Source organism: Ambystoma mexicanum, chromosome 7q, assembly GCF_040938575.1.
Source record: "Ambystoma mexicanum isolate Mex_15411 chromosome 7q, UKY_AmexF1_1, whole genome shotgun sequence".
Lineage (NCBI taxonomy): Eukaryota > Metazoa > Chordata > Amphibia > Caudata > Ambystomatidae > Ambystoma > Ambystoma mexicanum.
This window is the reverse complement of record NC_090941.1, coordinates 713,313,094-713,328,303: the sequence shown is the minus strand read 5'-3', so window position 1 is coordinate 713,328,303 and position 15,210 is coordinate 713,313,094. Positions and strand designations below refer to the sequence as shown.

The 15,210-nt window shown below is 46.3% G+C and overlaps 1 protein-coding gene across 1 annotated transcript in view; it reads right to left on the bottom strand.

The window, feature by feature from the left end:
- CRYL1 (crystallin lambda 1) overlaps positions 1-15,210 on the bottom strand; it is a 713,614-nt gene that overhangs the window by 134,759 nt on the left and 563,645 nt on the right. The window contains exon 5 of the mRNA XM_069640696.1: positions 1,809-2,003. Coding sequence (XP_069496797.1) covers positions 1,809-2,003 — 195 coding nt within the window. The remainder of the gene's footprint in view (positions 1-1,808; positions 2,004-15,210) is intronic.

The following is a 15,210-nucleotide window of genomic DNA, read 5'->3' as shown; positions in this document are numbered from 1 at the left end:
CGAGGCCAGCAAGCTGGACACGTATTATCAAAGATAAGGAATACATCGGAGGACACAATCCCTTCGAAATATCCATTTATATCAGTATTTGTCCCACCCACAAGGGCAGTTCAGCGCCAAAATGCTGGGCAAATCTCCTCTGAACAAGAGTACTATCAGCCACCCCTTGTTCACAGTGTTTTAGAGAGGTTCTGCTTCAACTCACTGATGAGGTCCGACTAGGCCGAAACACGTGTCTGGGGTTGCTGATGGTACTCTTGTTCAGAGTAGATTTGCCTAGTATTTTGGTGCTGGACTGCCTTTGTGGGTGAGATACTGATATGCAAATGGATATTTCTCCTCTGTGAAGGGTACAGTGAGCTAAAACGTGGTTGGAGACCCTCCTGAGTGGAAGAAATTCTATAAAACAGGTTGTTTGACCCATGCTGGTTTTCAGTAGACAGGCTCCCACACTCCTTTGATGCATTTTTATATGTTGTGTGTTTGGGGGAACTCACCTGTGCCCTCATTAAAAACTACAAAAGGGAAAACTGCACGAGTAATGTGCAAATGAGGAAATTGAACTAGCTTAAACATGTACATCCCATTAAGCATTAACCTAGATTATGAGGCGGCAGCACTATCGAATAAACTACGGACATATACAGCATACATGGGAAAGCATTGCGGCTGTCTAACCGGCGAGTATGGGTGATTAAACAAGAGCTTTGTTTTCTGGGCTCCATATTATTCATACGAAAGGGTAAGCTGGCATTCAAACTAGTGCTTCAAACCATCCAACAGGAGGCCCTGCCAAAAAATAAATCGGACCGCCCACAAACACAACTTAAAAAAGGTACATAGCCCAGGAGTCACAAAGTGGGTGGCATAACAAGCTTCTAGCCAACTTTTCAAGCAGAGATTGGCCACCCAGTTCTTCCCTCAAGGTTGTGTCTTGTTGGTTTATTCATATTTCCAAATAAGTAATGTATACAACGTAGCATCCTCCATCAAAGACTTTACAGACAATGAACTTACAATAAACAAATCAAGTGACAATTACTAAAACACTGTATTTCTAACGCGCCGCAGCCTGCAGGCAACAGGGCGCGTATACTCAGACATGGACAACACAAAGGAGATGGGCCAGCCGCTGAATCAGATGTGTAGAATGGACTAGTTTCCTAGTCATGAAGCATTAAGCCTTTGGCAATGTGATTTACATGGACGTCCCTCAACATCAAGAGGCACAACAGAGTGTGTATAATAAATATCAATGAACATGACTGCAGACCTGCCATAGAAAGACTCCACTGGGTCCTAGTGGACTACTCTGCATTAGTCTTCCTAGAGCCAGGGTCCAGGCCTCAGTATTTGAACGTTTTGCAACACGATGCCCCCACCAGGTAACTTTGCTCTTGCCAAACCCTTCACAATCCCCCAATCGAAGTTCATTCGGGATTAAACACAGGCAAGCATGTCTGGCTGTAGGATGTTACTGGAGCACAAGGTAATGCTTTGTTCAAACAAGCCTTCAATGGACAATAGAATCATTCAACCCACAACGCAGAAGTACCAATACTGATCTGGTTCAACAATTCAACAGGTCCAAGCATTCGCTGGCCTGCATAGTCCACCTACCTCGGCCCACTGCATCTATGGAATAAATGCCCTCTTTGCATATAGACTTCCAACACCCTCTACCCTTCCTTTGTCCAAAGCACTATGTTTAATTGGGGCAAAGGTAGCAGGGTTTGCTGCTGTACGCAACTAGATAAATACAACAAATGGATTAAAATCCGTATAGGGTAACAAGAATCCCGCAATACCTTCACTAGCCTCCATGCCTCACAAACCACTGCATACTGGAGCCGATTCAGCACAAATCCATCAATGGCCTTCAGCAGCTTTACTGGGGACTGGCCAATCTCCTTCATTAGAGCATACGTCGCGTCGACCGTGGTGGGGTCCGTGTCCGGGTGCGGCACCAGCTCAACCAGCGGCACATAGTAAGGAGGGTTTACCTGGAGAGGCAGAACAACAAGAATTGGGTCATAATGCACTATATCATTACATCACTGTCTTTCATTGTTTCACACAATGTAATCAACTAGAGGGATGAGATGCTTTCCTTTATGCTTAATCGACATTACCCCCCAAACTGCTGCCTGAAGCACCAAAAGATCAGCACCAGGACTAGAAAAGATGCCGAACAATAAGGGCACGGTATACAAAAATAAAAGCAAGCGTGGTATTGCTGCAAAACTAAAAAGCGTCATTATAAATCCATGGGAAGGTTGGAGAGAGGTCAATTTTCTGGCATCACGCTCCTTATTTTGCATGAGTAAAACGTTTCATGGAATTCTCGACAAAAGAGCAGCTGGAATAGATATAAACGGCCACCTTTATTAAGGACAGAATGTAAAGCTGTTAAACATGTACCTCCAGCGGATACAAACGAAATCAAAATACAAATATGCAGCAAAAGGGGATCAGGGCCAGCTTGGATTTTATAATGAAAACCAAATGTAAGCAATGGTTTAATATCATGCAATGACAAAATGATGTAATCCGAGCCTTACATCAGCCTTACATCAGCCTGCACTTTGCCCTGGTTACCAATTCATATAACATGGCCACCATATATTTGCAGAGAACCTTTATTTATATGTAAATATGTAACAGGTCATTCGAGTGGGTAATTCAACGGAGCATGAAGTGGTTTCCAGTGTAAAATGCTCCCAATTAGGGTGCTTCTACTCGTTAATACTGAATTCTTCTTCTTAAGAAGATGCATGACCAACCTGCAATGGTTGCAAATGGTGCAGTCCCCGTGAGGTGGGACCTGGTCAGGACACTGGACTTTGTGCCGGGAAATTGTGGGCCCCCTGTAGACAGAAGGAACTGGCCACTGTTGGGAATATGTGAGGGATCAGCTCATGGGCTTGCTGCCACCTCATGGTCTGAGTGACAGGTAGCCTTTCAGTCATAAAGCTGCAGCTTGGTATCCCTCCTTGGGGTGCGCAGAAGGGGACGACTGGAGCCTGGGCTGTTGTGAAGGGAAGAGGAGCACCAGACCTATCTCGAACACGGCAGCGTGACTGTGGAGGAAAGGAAGACTCATCACTCAGCTGAAGAGACCAATGGCGAGACCGACCCGCAGTGGCCCAGTGGGGTGTATGAAAAGAGAGCCACGTGCAGGGAAGAAGACCAACGGCCGCTCCCCCCCTCCCCCCCAGTGGCTGGTGTTTCTGAGCCCAATGACCAAGGAGCCCAGGCGTCAGTGGTCTCGTCACTGGGAAGAAACCCGCGGGCTGGCCTCAGCGGCACTTCCATGGCGGTACAGGACGAGAAGTGAAAATGTGAAAATAAAGAAATAGCTTGAGGGCTGCCGGGTCGCTCGGGTGGAGCACACCCACATAGCCTGGGGAGAAAGGAAAACTCGCCAAGGTTTCTTTGCGCTCTTGAAGAAAACCAAATCCCGCCTCAGAAAATAGGAAAAATAAAAGTCCTGGCTCGTCCTTGTGAGCCGTGCTACACAAATGAATTGTAAATAAGAAAACAAAATTAAGACTACTACTATTGCCCACCGTCGGCCGCTACTGATGTCAAAAATAAGGATCCCAGCTGCATTTGGAATGCCAATTAAATAACTAAAAATAAGGAGCTGCACACGCGCCCAGAGCAATAAAAGGGGACCTTGTAAACCAGAATCTCGGGAGGAGAGCTCAGGGGCATCTTGCTCGCCTTGGAAGCAAGACGACACGGAGCGACACAAGTTCGATCCCCGGGTCCACGCTTAGAAACCCCCGGGTATTAAGTGTGTTATAAATAACCTATCATATCCATTGCTGCGTCTCCCGTTCATAATACACAACCAGTTTCACTACTAAAATGGGATACAATGAAAAAGCACCAAACCCATCTCCTACGCCTTCTCAATGTTTCAAGGCTCATGTAAAACAAGAAGAAGAAAAAGAGCTTGTCATTGTATCAAAGGTGCTAGGAGGGGCAGAAATTAATTACTCCAATATCGAGATTGTTGCAAGCCATTAATGGGCGACATAAAAATGCTCCTCATTTCTATGGGGAACAAAGGTCGAAGTCCAAACAAGCCCTTATCGGAAATTCTGACTATAAGGGAACTAGATAAAGTGTCCTCATGTATCAGGAAGTGGCTCACAGCATTGCAAGGGCAAAGTATGGAAGTGCTGCATCTTCCAGGTGCAACAAAGAGCCACAGACGGTCAAGACTAACCAATTCCAATTAAGGAAATTGCAGTGAGCAAGAGGACCAAGTTACCACCATCGAACAAGACGTGGTGTCTAAGGAACCATGCGAAATGTGGCCCTGCATGATTCATTATTGTGCAAGAAAAAAATGGCTTCAAAAGAAACAGGAGTACAATAAGAAATTAGTTTATGAACATTTGAGGAGGAGTTGTACACTTAATCAGTGAAGGAGAGACGACCGCCCCTCTATAGGAGTCCACTAAAGCATCACTGCATTAGCCCTTGGCAGATATCATGGCATTCAGCGGAACCAAAACCTTTCAACATGCCAGCTAGGGTTTTTGGTGGCCTAGTTGTGACAGCCAAGTGAAAAGGGTTGTGACTGAGTGTTCCATGAGTCACAGCAGGGAGAAGGCTTTTTCGTCTTGCACCAAACCCGTGAATCATGACTGTATGCCAGGTTCCTTGGGAGAGTACGTTTTAACCTTGTAGGGCCTCTATATAGCAGGTCTACTCAAGCATCTTGCATGGTTTTAATGGACTTGCTTTGGAGGTGGCTCGAGTTGCCTAGAATATACGTACTAAAGAGGTTATCAAAGTTTTAGAGGACGTTTTTAGGAGACAAGGCTTTCCTTCGATTCCCCGCCAGACGGCGAGATTCAGCTGAAGTCCCGGAAAAGTTCTTTTAAGGGCAATGCAACTGAGCACTGCATGAGCTCGGTGTACCATCTGCAAACCAATGACATGGACAAAAGATTCTAACAAGTCTTTAAAAGCGGCATAGAGGGAGTCCTCATGATGGACTGTGATTGGAAACCGGCCATCAGAGAAATGGTGGAAACACCGTTTTTACACCCCACCAAAGGAGTACACCCACCCCTGATGGGTCTGCTCGGAGTGGCTGGTGTATCTGCTGATTTAGTGACAATCTGGGACAGAATTTGGGTGAGGCAAATCAGTTACAAATTAGTGTATGACAACCACAAGGCAGTGAATAGCTGTATGGGGGAACCAACCACTCCCTCCCGGAAGAGGCTGCCCTGCATTGTCACCAATTACCAAAGTTCTAGAGATGAGCCATTCGGGCAGGCAGGTGTGTAGTTTAGATGGTGCAAGAATAATGGTCCATGCCAAGTAAAGGGCCTTCTCCAAGGGAACGGGGACACCTAGGTTTTCATACACAATGACAGGGGCGAACGACAAAATAAGGCCACCGTTCACGACTTTGGAACTGAAGTGCTTTTCAGGGACACCAATGAAACCATAAGTCCCTAGTTACAGGGCTGAAAACAGACCATTGCAGCTATTCACAAATCTAGAATCGGAGCACCACCAGGATAGCCTGTAAGATTAATGCCAGACCTCACAGTGTGAAATAGACCCATTTCCTTAGAGTATGTGGAATAAAAGAAAAGTGGAGTGGTAAAAGGATAGGTCACCCCGTCCACCCCCTCCCTTCCCACCACCTAGCTCCCTGAATTCATTCCCTCCAATCCTATGCTGGGTTTTGCTCTCCCCCTGCCTCAGTAAGGGAGATGTGGGGCATCTGCAGCTGCTGCTGGCCCTCATCCAGTAGATCCCTCATTACATCACACACTGGAATGGAATGTGTGAAGTAATTCAGGAGAGAATAGAGGCCCTTAACAGAGCAAGATGTAGCAAGAAGTGGGGCCCTTTTTTATAGTCTATGAACCCACCTGATGTATTGAATAAAGGTGGTGGTTTCCTTCGTGCTCTGCACATCATTTCAATGTTCTTTGTGGACTTCACCTAAATCCATAATAGGGTGAACAGGGTTAGGCTCTCTGGAGGATGCTGCCCAATTTGGTGTTTCCATCAAATCTTCAAAGACTAATGAGGGCCCTTCATTCAGACACTGGGGTACAAGTTAGTCACATGCAGCCGCACCCCCTCAACTCAGCCTAAAAAAGTAAATAACTAAACTGACTTGAGAGAAGAGGGTGCTTGCCAGATTCATAGATCAGACATGTCAGATGTATGAACCCATATTAGACTGTTCACACCCTCATTAGGATGTTCTCTGCTGCACATATTGTCCTATTCAGACCTTTTTTCTTAATGTACATTTGATCATTTTTAACAGAACACACAAGCCTAAACATACTCTCAAAGCAGGATACAAATGCCACCATTCCCTCATCACTGCATGTCTTGTATCTTGTCTTTCATAGGGCAAAGGTTACAGAACAACCTGGGGGAAACACGACCACATGTTATTAAATGTTTTCATTTTCTTCTCATTATAATTCTTTCAACTAGCAAGGTCCTATGCAATTATTATGCACCCCCGCACCCTGTCCCGAGTAGGGGGCATTGCAGACTTCCAACCACACCAACATTAATTTTTTGGCAACTATTGCGGTTCTAAACAGCAGCATTTCTGTTGAAATGAAAGGTCCTCTATTGCAAACTCAGCATCCAATATCAGCTTCCCAACGTGCTATTCCCAGTCTGTCCACAGTACGATGGCAAGCGTCCCAGCAGCCTCCTTGCAGACCCTGACCCGATTGCACTCCCAAAGCATGTGTTCTAGTGTACCTTTCCTGTGCTTGCATCCCCAACAAACAGAGTCACTCATTCCCCTCTAGGCTAACCCAGCTGGTGTCCAGTATAAGCTACTACGCAGTTTACTCTGCTTGGCTCCATCTCCGCAGTTCAGCGACATCAGCTCCATATTCCCAATAAACTCATTCCATCTTCCTTCAATGATCTCCCCACCAAATACCTGAAACCATTTTGCCAACAAGGCTGGATTGCTTAAGATTTCTGCCGCAGAGTGTAAACCTCAGAGGCCGTGTTTTTTACTCCCCCAACTGTAGTAAGAGTTCTGCCAGGTCTTTCCTCACCTCACTCAGAGCATCAAATGTATAACCACATTTTTCAGTGTTGTGCATTTCCCAGAAGACCAACCATCCATCCATCCATCCCCTCCCTCCCAACCTCCCTTTATCCTTTTATAGTACATCAAAGGGGATCCATGTCCCCTCCAACACCAGGTCATCCACCCAGCATATTCCAGCCAGATCACATGCTGGCCATAAAAGCAACGTTTTAATCCATAAAATTCGGGTAAACCAAATCGAGGCCTTGCCAGAGTGTAAGGATTTTGCAACTTCATATTTCCCTTAGCATTTTTTGAAGAGCCTGGTGCATGGGTGTAAGCCAACACATGATGTGATGAGAAGGCCAGGTGATACAATGCAAAATTAAGCACATTCACTCTCACCTTTTCAGTCAGCTGCTGAAGTTTCAACTCATCCTTCCCCTCCTTGGCGCTATTGACCACTCACCCTCCTCCTTCCTCCTTTTCGTCCTTCGCCCCGTCTCTCCGGAAGAAGTCGAAGTAATCAACTCCATGAAGGTCTCTTCCAAACAGGCCCCTTGCTCATCCAGGACCATCAAGGCCAACATTTGCTCTCACGCCCCTTCTCTTGCTGATCTCTGTAAGCACTCTTTGCTACTGGTTCTTTTCCATCCTCATTCAAGCACTCCCTTGTGCGCCCCCTCCTTAAAAGACAGTCAGCAGACCCTTAGTGTGCAGTCAGCTATCGCTCCATCTCCATCACCCCCCTTCCTTGGGAAACTGCTTGAGAAGTTGTCCCTGCCCCAACTTAACTCTCACACTGAACTTGTTGGCGGTCTCCACGACCATCAATCTGTATTCCAAGCATACACAGAGGCACGGAAACTGCTCTTCTGAACACCCGTGAAGAACTGCTCACATCCCATGACTCCACCTCCCCTGCTGTCCTCCTCCTCCTCCTTGACTTCTCTTCTGCATTTGACACAGTCAACCACTCCATACTCATAAAAAGGCTCCACGACACCCTTGGTCTCTCGGAGCGGGCACTAGACTGGCTGACCTAACTGACCGCTCATCCACTGTCATTCTGGGCACCTTCTCCTCCCCCACTACGTCTGACAGGACTCCATTCTTTTGCCTTGGCGCTTTAACATCTACCTTACTCTGCTGGCACGCCTCATTTCCTCCTTCTCCCCGAACTTCCAGTGCTATGGGGATGACACTCAACTCTTCTTCAAACTTCCTGCAGTCTCCCTTGAACCCTCGATCATCCCCGACTGCCTCTCTGCCATCCAGGCCTGGTCTACTTCTAATGACCTCTGCCTCAATACCAGAAAAACAGATCCTTCCTATTGGGACGTCAGCACCTTACTCCTTCGCTTCACTCTGGCATTCTTCCATGCCCCGCCCCCACGCTTCCTCCTCGGAAGCCAGAAATCTTCAGCTCTCTCCTTCCTCCCTCACGTTCAGGACATTGCCTAAACGTCCCACTTTCAGCTTTTCCGTCTGAAAGGAATTCTACCTTTCCTCACCTTCCCCCAGAGACTCAATGTTATCCGGGCTCTGGTTCTCTCTAGGACAGACTACTGCAAATAGCCTCTTCTATTTTCCTTTGTCCACTCTGTGACCCCCTCCAGCTAATCCAGAATAGGGAAGCAAGACTTATCCTTGGCCTCAAGCCCAGGTACCACATCTCTCCTGCCCTACAAAGTTTTTACTGGCTCCCAGTCGCGGCACAGATTACATTCAAGTCCCTCTGCATGATCCACAAGACTGTCTGGTGTCCAGGGACCACTCTATCGGCAACTCTTTCTGACTAACTATTCCCCCTCTGCACACCCGTGCTCCTCTGGCACCAACTCCTTGTGTGTAAAGCGGTTTGCTAAACACAGAGGGCAGGTGGTTGATCTCTTTCCTCAGCTGGCTCCCTTCTCTGGAACAGCCTCCCCCTCCCTCTTCATCTTGAGCAGGACCGCCTTAAATTCCAGAAGTGCCTCAAAACCTTCCTCTTTACCTCCTCCTTCCCTTCCTCTCTCCTCTGCTAACTGCACAGTAGCTTGATTGGTGTGCTGGGCCCTTATGCATCCTCGGGCCCTGAACTCCCACATCTTTCATCTCAGCTGCTGCCTATCCTCTGCACCTGCCTCGGCTCACCCTCCACAGCTAGAGGTTGCACTTACCGTTCCTCAGAGCGCTTCACTTGCTGCTCTCCCCGAGCACCACAGCACGTATCTCGTACCCCTCTACACTTGCATGTTCTGAACACTCACAAGGCATAGTAGGTTCGACTTCCCCTCCCCACTATCTTCTTTGGTTTATTTCTTTATTTAAAGGCATGGTCTAGTAAAAAATGTTATTGTCCCTACGGGTCGGCCATGTTTTTTTAAGCCTAAGTGGCTCGATTTTAGAAAACTTTCCTATGCACCTTACCCGAGTTTTCGTCCATTAAACACACCCGAAAACAGGCACCAGGCAGCTGCCATTTTGTGATAATCCTATCACTTGCCGCATCGCCCTGGCTGACCTGCTTCTGCGGTACTAAATCAATTCCCCCGCCCCTGAGCCTGTCATCAGCAGACTCGTACCGCCCATTTCCTAACGCCAAAGCACATCTTGTGTCAACATTCGCTGCGCTTCAGCTAATGACGTGCCGCCATGGAAATGGCAGGACGCCTCTTTCCTCAATTCCTCAATAAGTATAAACAGACCGTTTCACAACGCACAGCAGCAGATTTTCGATTCCATTCCTCTCTCTGTGTTACTTAGAGTATTTTGTGACTCGTTTCTGTGCTCTGGTCAGCTACCTTCGCCGCTTGTAGCCCGTGTGAACACCTGTACAATCTCGGTAAATTATTTTACTTTGTTTACCACACAATGGCTACAATAATGCCCTACATGTACGAGCCCGAGCATACCGAGGAGGAACTACTGGAAAGGGAAGCACGCAAAAACGATGGGGATTCGGACGGCAGTTGGCAGGACAAATCAACAGATGAAGAGCCTGGGCCTAGTCGCATGGACGGCGTCTCCACCTGGTGCACATGCAATCGGTGCGAGCTAATGCCAACCGAGGAGAACTGCTGCTGCCGCGAAAACTCGGGATGCCTGGCCTACATTTCGGAAGGCGAGCCACGACCGCAACGCATCACCGAGCTGCCAGACTTCAGGGCAGCCTGCCTCACACGGGCCGTGTTGAGAATAATGATGGTGCTTATGCACGAACTTCGCACAACTGTTCGTCCTCGTAATCCGAGTAACGAGTAAGGATACTCTGCTTGTCATGCCACTCCTATTTCATGTTCTTCTACTATATCCAAAATGACATCTACATATCATTGTAACGCATGTAAGTCGTTCAATAGTGTGCATTGTCTAGATAGCATTTGTCGGTGCAGAATGCCATTAGTTACAAGAATTGTCATTGACAACAAACGTTTATTAAACTTATCTTGGTCATTTAAAAACAGTTTGTTTCATTCCTTTTCATAGGTGGTACAGGCTGGTGGCCTATCGTTCCTTTACATGGTGGCTCCACGGGAGGCTTGGACACCGCGCTCGAAGAGTGATACCCGCCTGTGCCGTTCGTGCCACAAGAGAAACGTTCACGAGTGACAGCGGTCAGTACAGGGGATTTTCTCTCGCTGTGCTGCAACCAGACCTGTATAATCTTTAAAGTCTTGTATTTTTGTGTCATGAAAATAAGATACAAAATAAAACACCACATATATTTTAACAACGGTTGTTTCGATTTTTTAAATGAATCAAGTGTGTCTCCATTCAAGGATGGACGTCAGACATCTGTGCTCCGAATGGGTGAAGGTCTGGTCGCTGTGAAGCAGGGTGGTCACTATCTATCTAAGCTAACATAAAATATTCTCGATAATGCATGCACTAAATAACACTTGTTCAAAGTCTTTCAGTAGGTTATGTCTCTATAAAAGTCACACATATATCTATACTAACAATTACCATTGGATTATACAGGCCTTAGGGTCTTGACCACTATAATACACCGGTTGAAGTGTGGGTCTGTGCTCACAAGAATCTCCGGTATGTGGCATTTGTTATTGATAAGCAACGAGATACTATCAAAGGCGGTTCGCGCCAGTGGATGAGCGCTGGCATGGGGGGCTGCCACAGGCGCGAAAGGCCAAGGTGCCAAACTGCATGTACACTTCAAAAGGTATCCCACGCCAAGGGGCCATCGGTCACATGGTCTCCTCAGACCCCGTGTCTCCAGCCAGGCCTCCCCTTGAAGCAGGCCGCCCCCCTGCAATCCACATAAGTGTGTCTCCATTCAGCAGTCTTCCTGTGCCTTATCTGCACGCCCCAGGCCCATCCATCCCACCCCCTCTATAAAAGGCGGTTCGCACCCGGGGATGCGCGCTGTCAGGGGCGCGAAAGGCCAAGGTGCCAAACTACATGTACACTTCAAAAGGTATCCCACGCCAAGGGGCCATCGGTCACATGGTTTCCTCAGACCCCGTGTCTCCAGCCAGGCCTCCCCTTGAAGCAGGCCGCCCCCCTGCAATCCACATAAGTGTGTCTCCATTCAGCAGTCTTCCTGTGCCTTATCTGCACGCCTCAGGCCCATCCATCCCACCCCCTCTATCAAAGGCGGTTCGCACCCGGGGATGCGCACTGTCAGGGGCGCGAAAGGCCAAGGTGCCAAACTACATGTACACTTCAAAAGGTATCCCACGCCAAGGGGCCATCGGTCACATGGTCTCCTCAGACCCCGTGTCTCCAGCCAGGCCTCCCCTTGAAGCAGGCCGCCCCCCTAATACCACAACATACATACGTCATTCATTCACAAACACACCCCTGTTTCTAATACTTTATAAACCACTTGATATGTCTCATGAGAACATCTTTGTGCTTTGCAAGTCAACTCCTGAACGTGCTACCTGGCATCCACTGAGATCTACGCTAATCTGCTCGTCGGCGTGCTATCCGTGAACTTCTGTGACCGCTTAGAGCAAACCCATCAGTGTGCTACCTGTGGCCACCCACCTATTCTCCTGCAACATACTGCTCTGCTTGCTGAATCCAACTGTTTGTTGGTCAAGGTAAGGCCATGTATCCTAGTCATATTTCGCAGATTTTTAAATTTCGATCTATTTGCGAGTAGAGTACACAATAGTGCTATGTCAAAGCTGTTAAAACCAAGCTCTTTGTATGAAACGTACCTGACTGCATTCTGTTACTGTATTACGAATATCATGCCTCACCTGCTACTATGCCTGTAATTGTGTATCCATAAGACCTCTGGTCTCATGCATATCTGCTGAATTAAGAATCCAACACTTACTTGTAACAGCGCCTCGATGTCCATGGGCTGCAAGTGCGCTATACAAATGCAAATAAATAAATAAATAAATGTTCATTGGTCTCATTGCTATGCTATCAATAGATCTATTTATTTTCATCTGTGTCTATTGTCATCGAATTGCACCCTTCGGGGGTCCAGTCTATAATGTAAGCATGTTTCCTTCTCGTGCAAGACAGAACATCCAAGGGACCAGTCACATGTTCAGATTTTAGTCACATCATTTATACATTTCTGCAATTTATGCAAATACTAAGCCGCACATAATGAACTGGTATAGTTCCTGCGACCAAAACAAACCTTGCATTGATCATTGTATGATTCATTTACTTTTGTATCAAATCTTTATTCTTGAAGATTGTATAATAATGTTGATATTTACTTTTCGGATTTATCAACAATGTCTGCCTGTTCGATTAGCAGATGCCCTTCGAAGACCCATGCGAAATCTGAAGGCACTACAATGCATGTATTCCCGAAAACTGTTGATCGAATAAGAGAATGGGTCAGACATTGGGGATATCCACTGGATGAGCTGGAAAGTAGAGTCCAACAAGTCTTACAGGACAAGAGGGGTGATCGATACCGCATCTGCAGCCGGCACTTTTCCTTGGACATGTACACAACATCTTGGGTAACAAAGAAGAATAAACGGCGAACGACACGGAAATTGCTCGAAAACGCTATTCCCACTCTATTCGTCCACATTCCGCCACCGGTGAGTCAAGTGTCCGGATTTAGCTTTAGGCCTTGCGGTAGTGTGTAGGAAGCCGAATGGATTAATTGATATTGTAGGTGTTCTATCCCTTTTAATAATTTCGATATTGATATGAGTGTATAGTTTTTTGAATAATGACATTTATCAATATATTCTTTTTCGATTTCATAACCCACAAACGCAATGTATATATATGGGAACAGGGAATTGTGCTGTATTGAGCATTTTTCAAGTATTCTGTCGCCTTACATGGCTATTTTTAATATTGGCATTTCATTATCAATCATTAATTTACCTTTACAACTTCTTGACTATCCCTTGAATCTGAAGCAAGAGCATTCTACATCCTTGACGTGGTCGCAGTTATCAACCACTTCTAGCGCGTATCAGGTAATCTTACTTATTTATTTATTTATTATTTATTTAATCTTATTTATTTATTATTGTTGTAATTACATTTTCTATCATCCCCTGTCGCCTCCCTGTTGCCCTGTGGGCGCTTTGAAACAGTATTTGCTTCCTGTATAAGCACCTAACAAGCGAACAATAAATAAATAAATGCCAATCTCTTAGGTTTCCTTATCCATTTCTTGAAACATCCTCTTAGTAGGGAACAGTGGTAATATCGCACCATAATTAATTCGAGATTGCCATCATTCTCGGTGCATTCACTTTCCCCAAAACGGCCAGTTCATAGCTGACCACCTCTCAAGATCCACCTTCAGACCGACCACTACAATGGACATATTCACCATCATCTCGCTTGTTTGCCACACACCAAGATATTTCATTCCATCAGGGCTCCAACTGAAGCCACTTTGATGCACATCACCTTTGCGGCAGCAATTCAGATTGGAGACTGAAGCCTTGCCAACCAGTACATTCTTTATGGCAGGAGATCTCCCTGGGGTGGCCAATTTTCTCCATCAGAGCTGGTAGTGAAACTTAGATTTTGAAATACTAGTAGCAGGTCATGTGCATAAAGCTATAGTTTCTGCATGAGCCCTCCACAGCGAGCGCACACCTTGGATTTGCCCTTCTCTTCCATATCACCAGCAATTCTAGTGCCAACACAAAGAGCAGTGGGGAAAGGGGACATCATTGCTTTACCTGCTGCCCCGTGTGAAAATCCAGGTGAATGGTCCATTTGTGATGTATGAGGCAATTCAGTTCAAGATGCCCTGACCAAAGTCCATTTCCTCTAGTGTCTTGAAGAGGAATCTATTCAATGAGGTTAACAGCATTTGCTGCGTCCAATGATTACACTGCAACAGCTGTGTTCAGCGCGTTACCTTTGGTCAGAGCATACATTTTTGAATATTCACAGCAGCAAGTCAACCTTTCACAAACACCAATTGATTGGCATCTACAACACGTGGCTAAATCCTCTCTTGTCTCCTCCCCATGGTATTTGCCAAAATCTTGCAGTTTGTTGATAAGGCTCATCTGTTTGTGTCCGCATGGCAGAGGGACATCCTTTTCTTTCTTTGAAATCATGGAGATTTGCATGACACAGCGAGTTCGGCAATTGACCTTCCTGACTTAATGTTTCATACATCGCCTCGAGTGCCTCAAAAAAAGTCTCCGGCATAACCTTAAAATATTCCGCAGGAAAAGAGTCTTAGCATTTCCTGATAGTCAGGCTGTTTGCTGCCTTCATCAGTTATTGTACTGAAAAGCCTTTGAATTCCAGGATTGCATGTCAAACCAACATCACTGGTCTGGATTGCATAGATTGCTCTCGCCCGCTACACTACCCTTAACTGGTGTGCCAGCAGTCACAAGCATTTCCCCCAATCCTGGTGATAAGTTAATTGGTTCCTAAATAGCACATACTCTGCTTTTTCAGTTACTATGTAATTAAATTGCACTTTTTGCTAACCAGTTCCTGCATTTGTCCTCCATCTTGCAGCATGTATAATGTATTTCCAGCCTCTTAATTTCCTTTTGAGTGTTGTCTCTTGGCGTTTTGTAGTCTGGGTTATAACCCAATTAAGAGGAAGTGCATTTAACACTTACCGTTCCATTATCCACCTCCCCATTCCGGTTTGCCTCCATAAATGGCACAGCTTCCATCACTATGCTTTCCCTTGTCGCATCATTCTCCATCCCTGTGGTGTTCAGTTT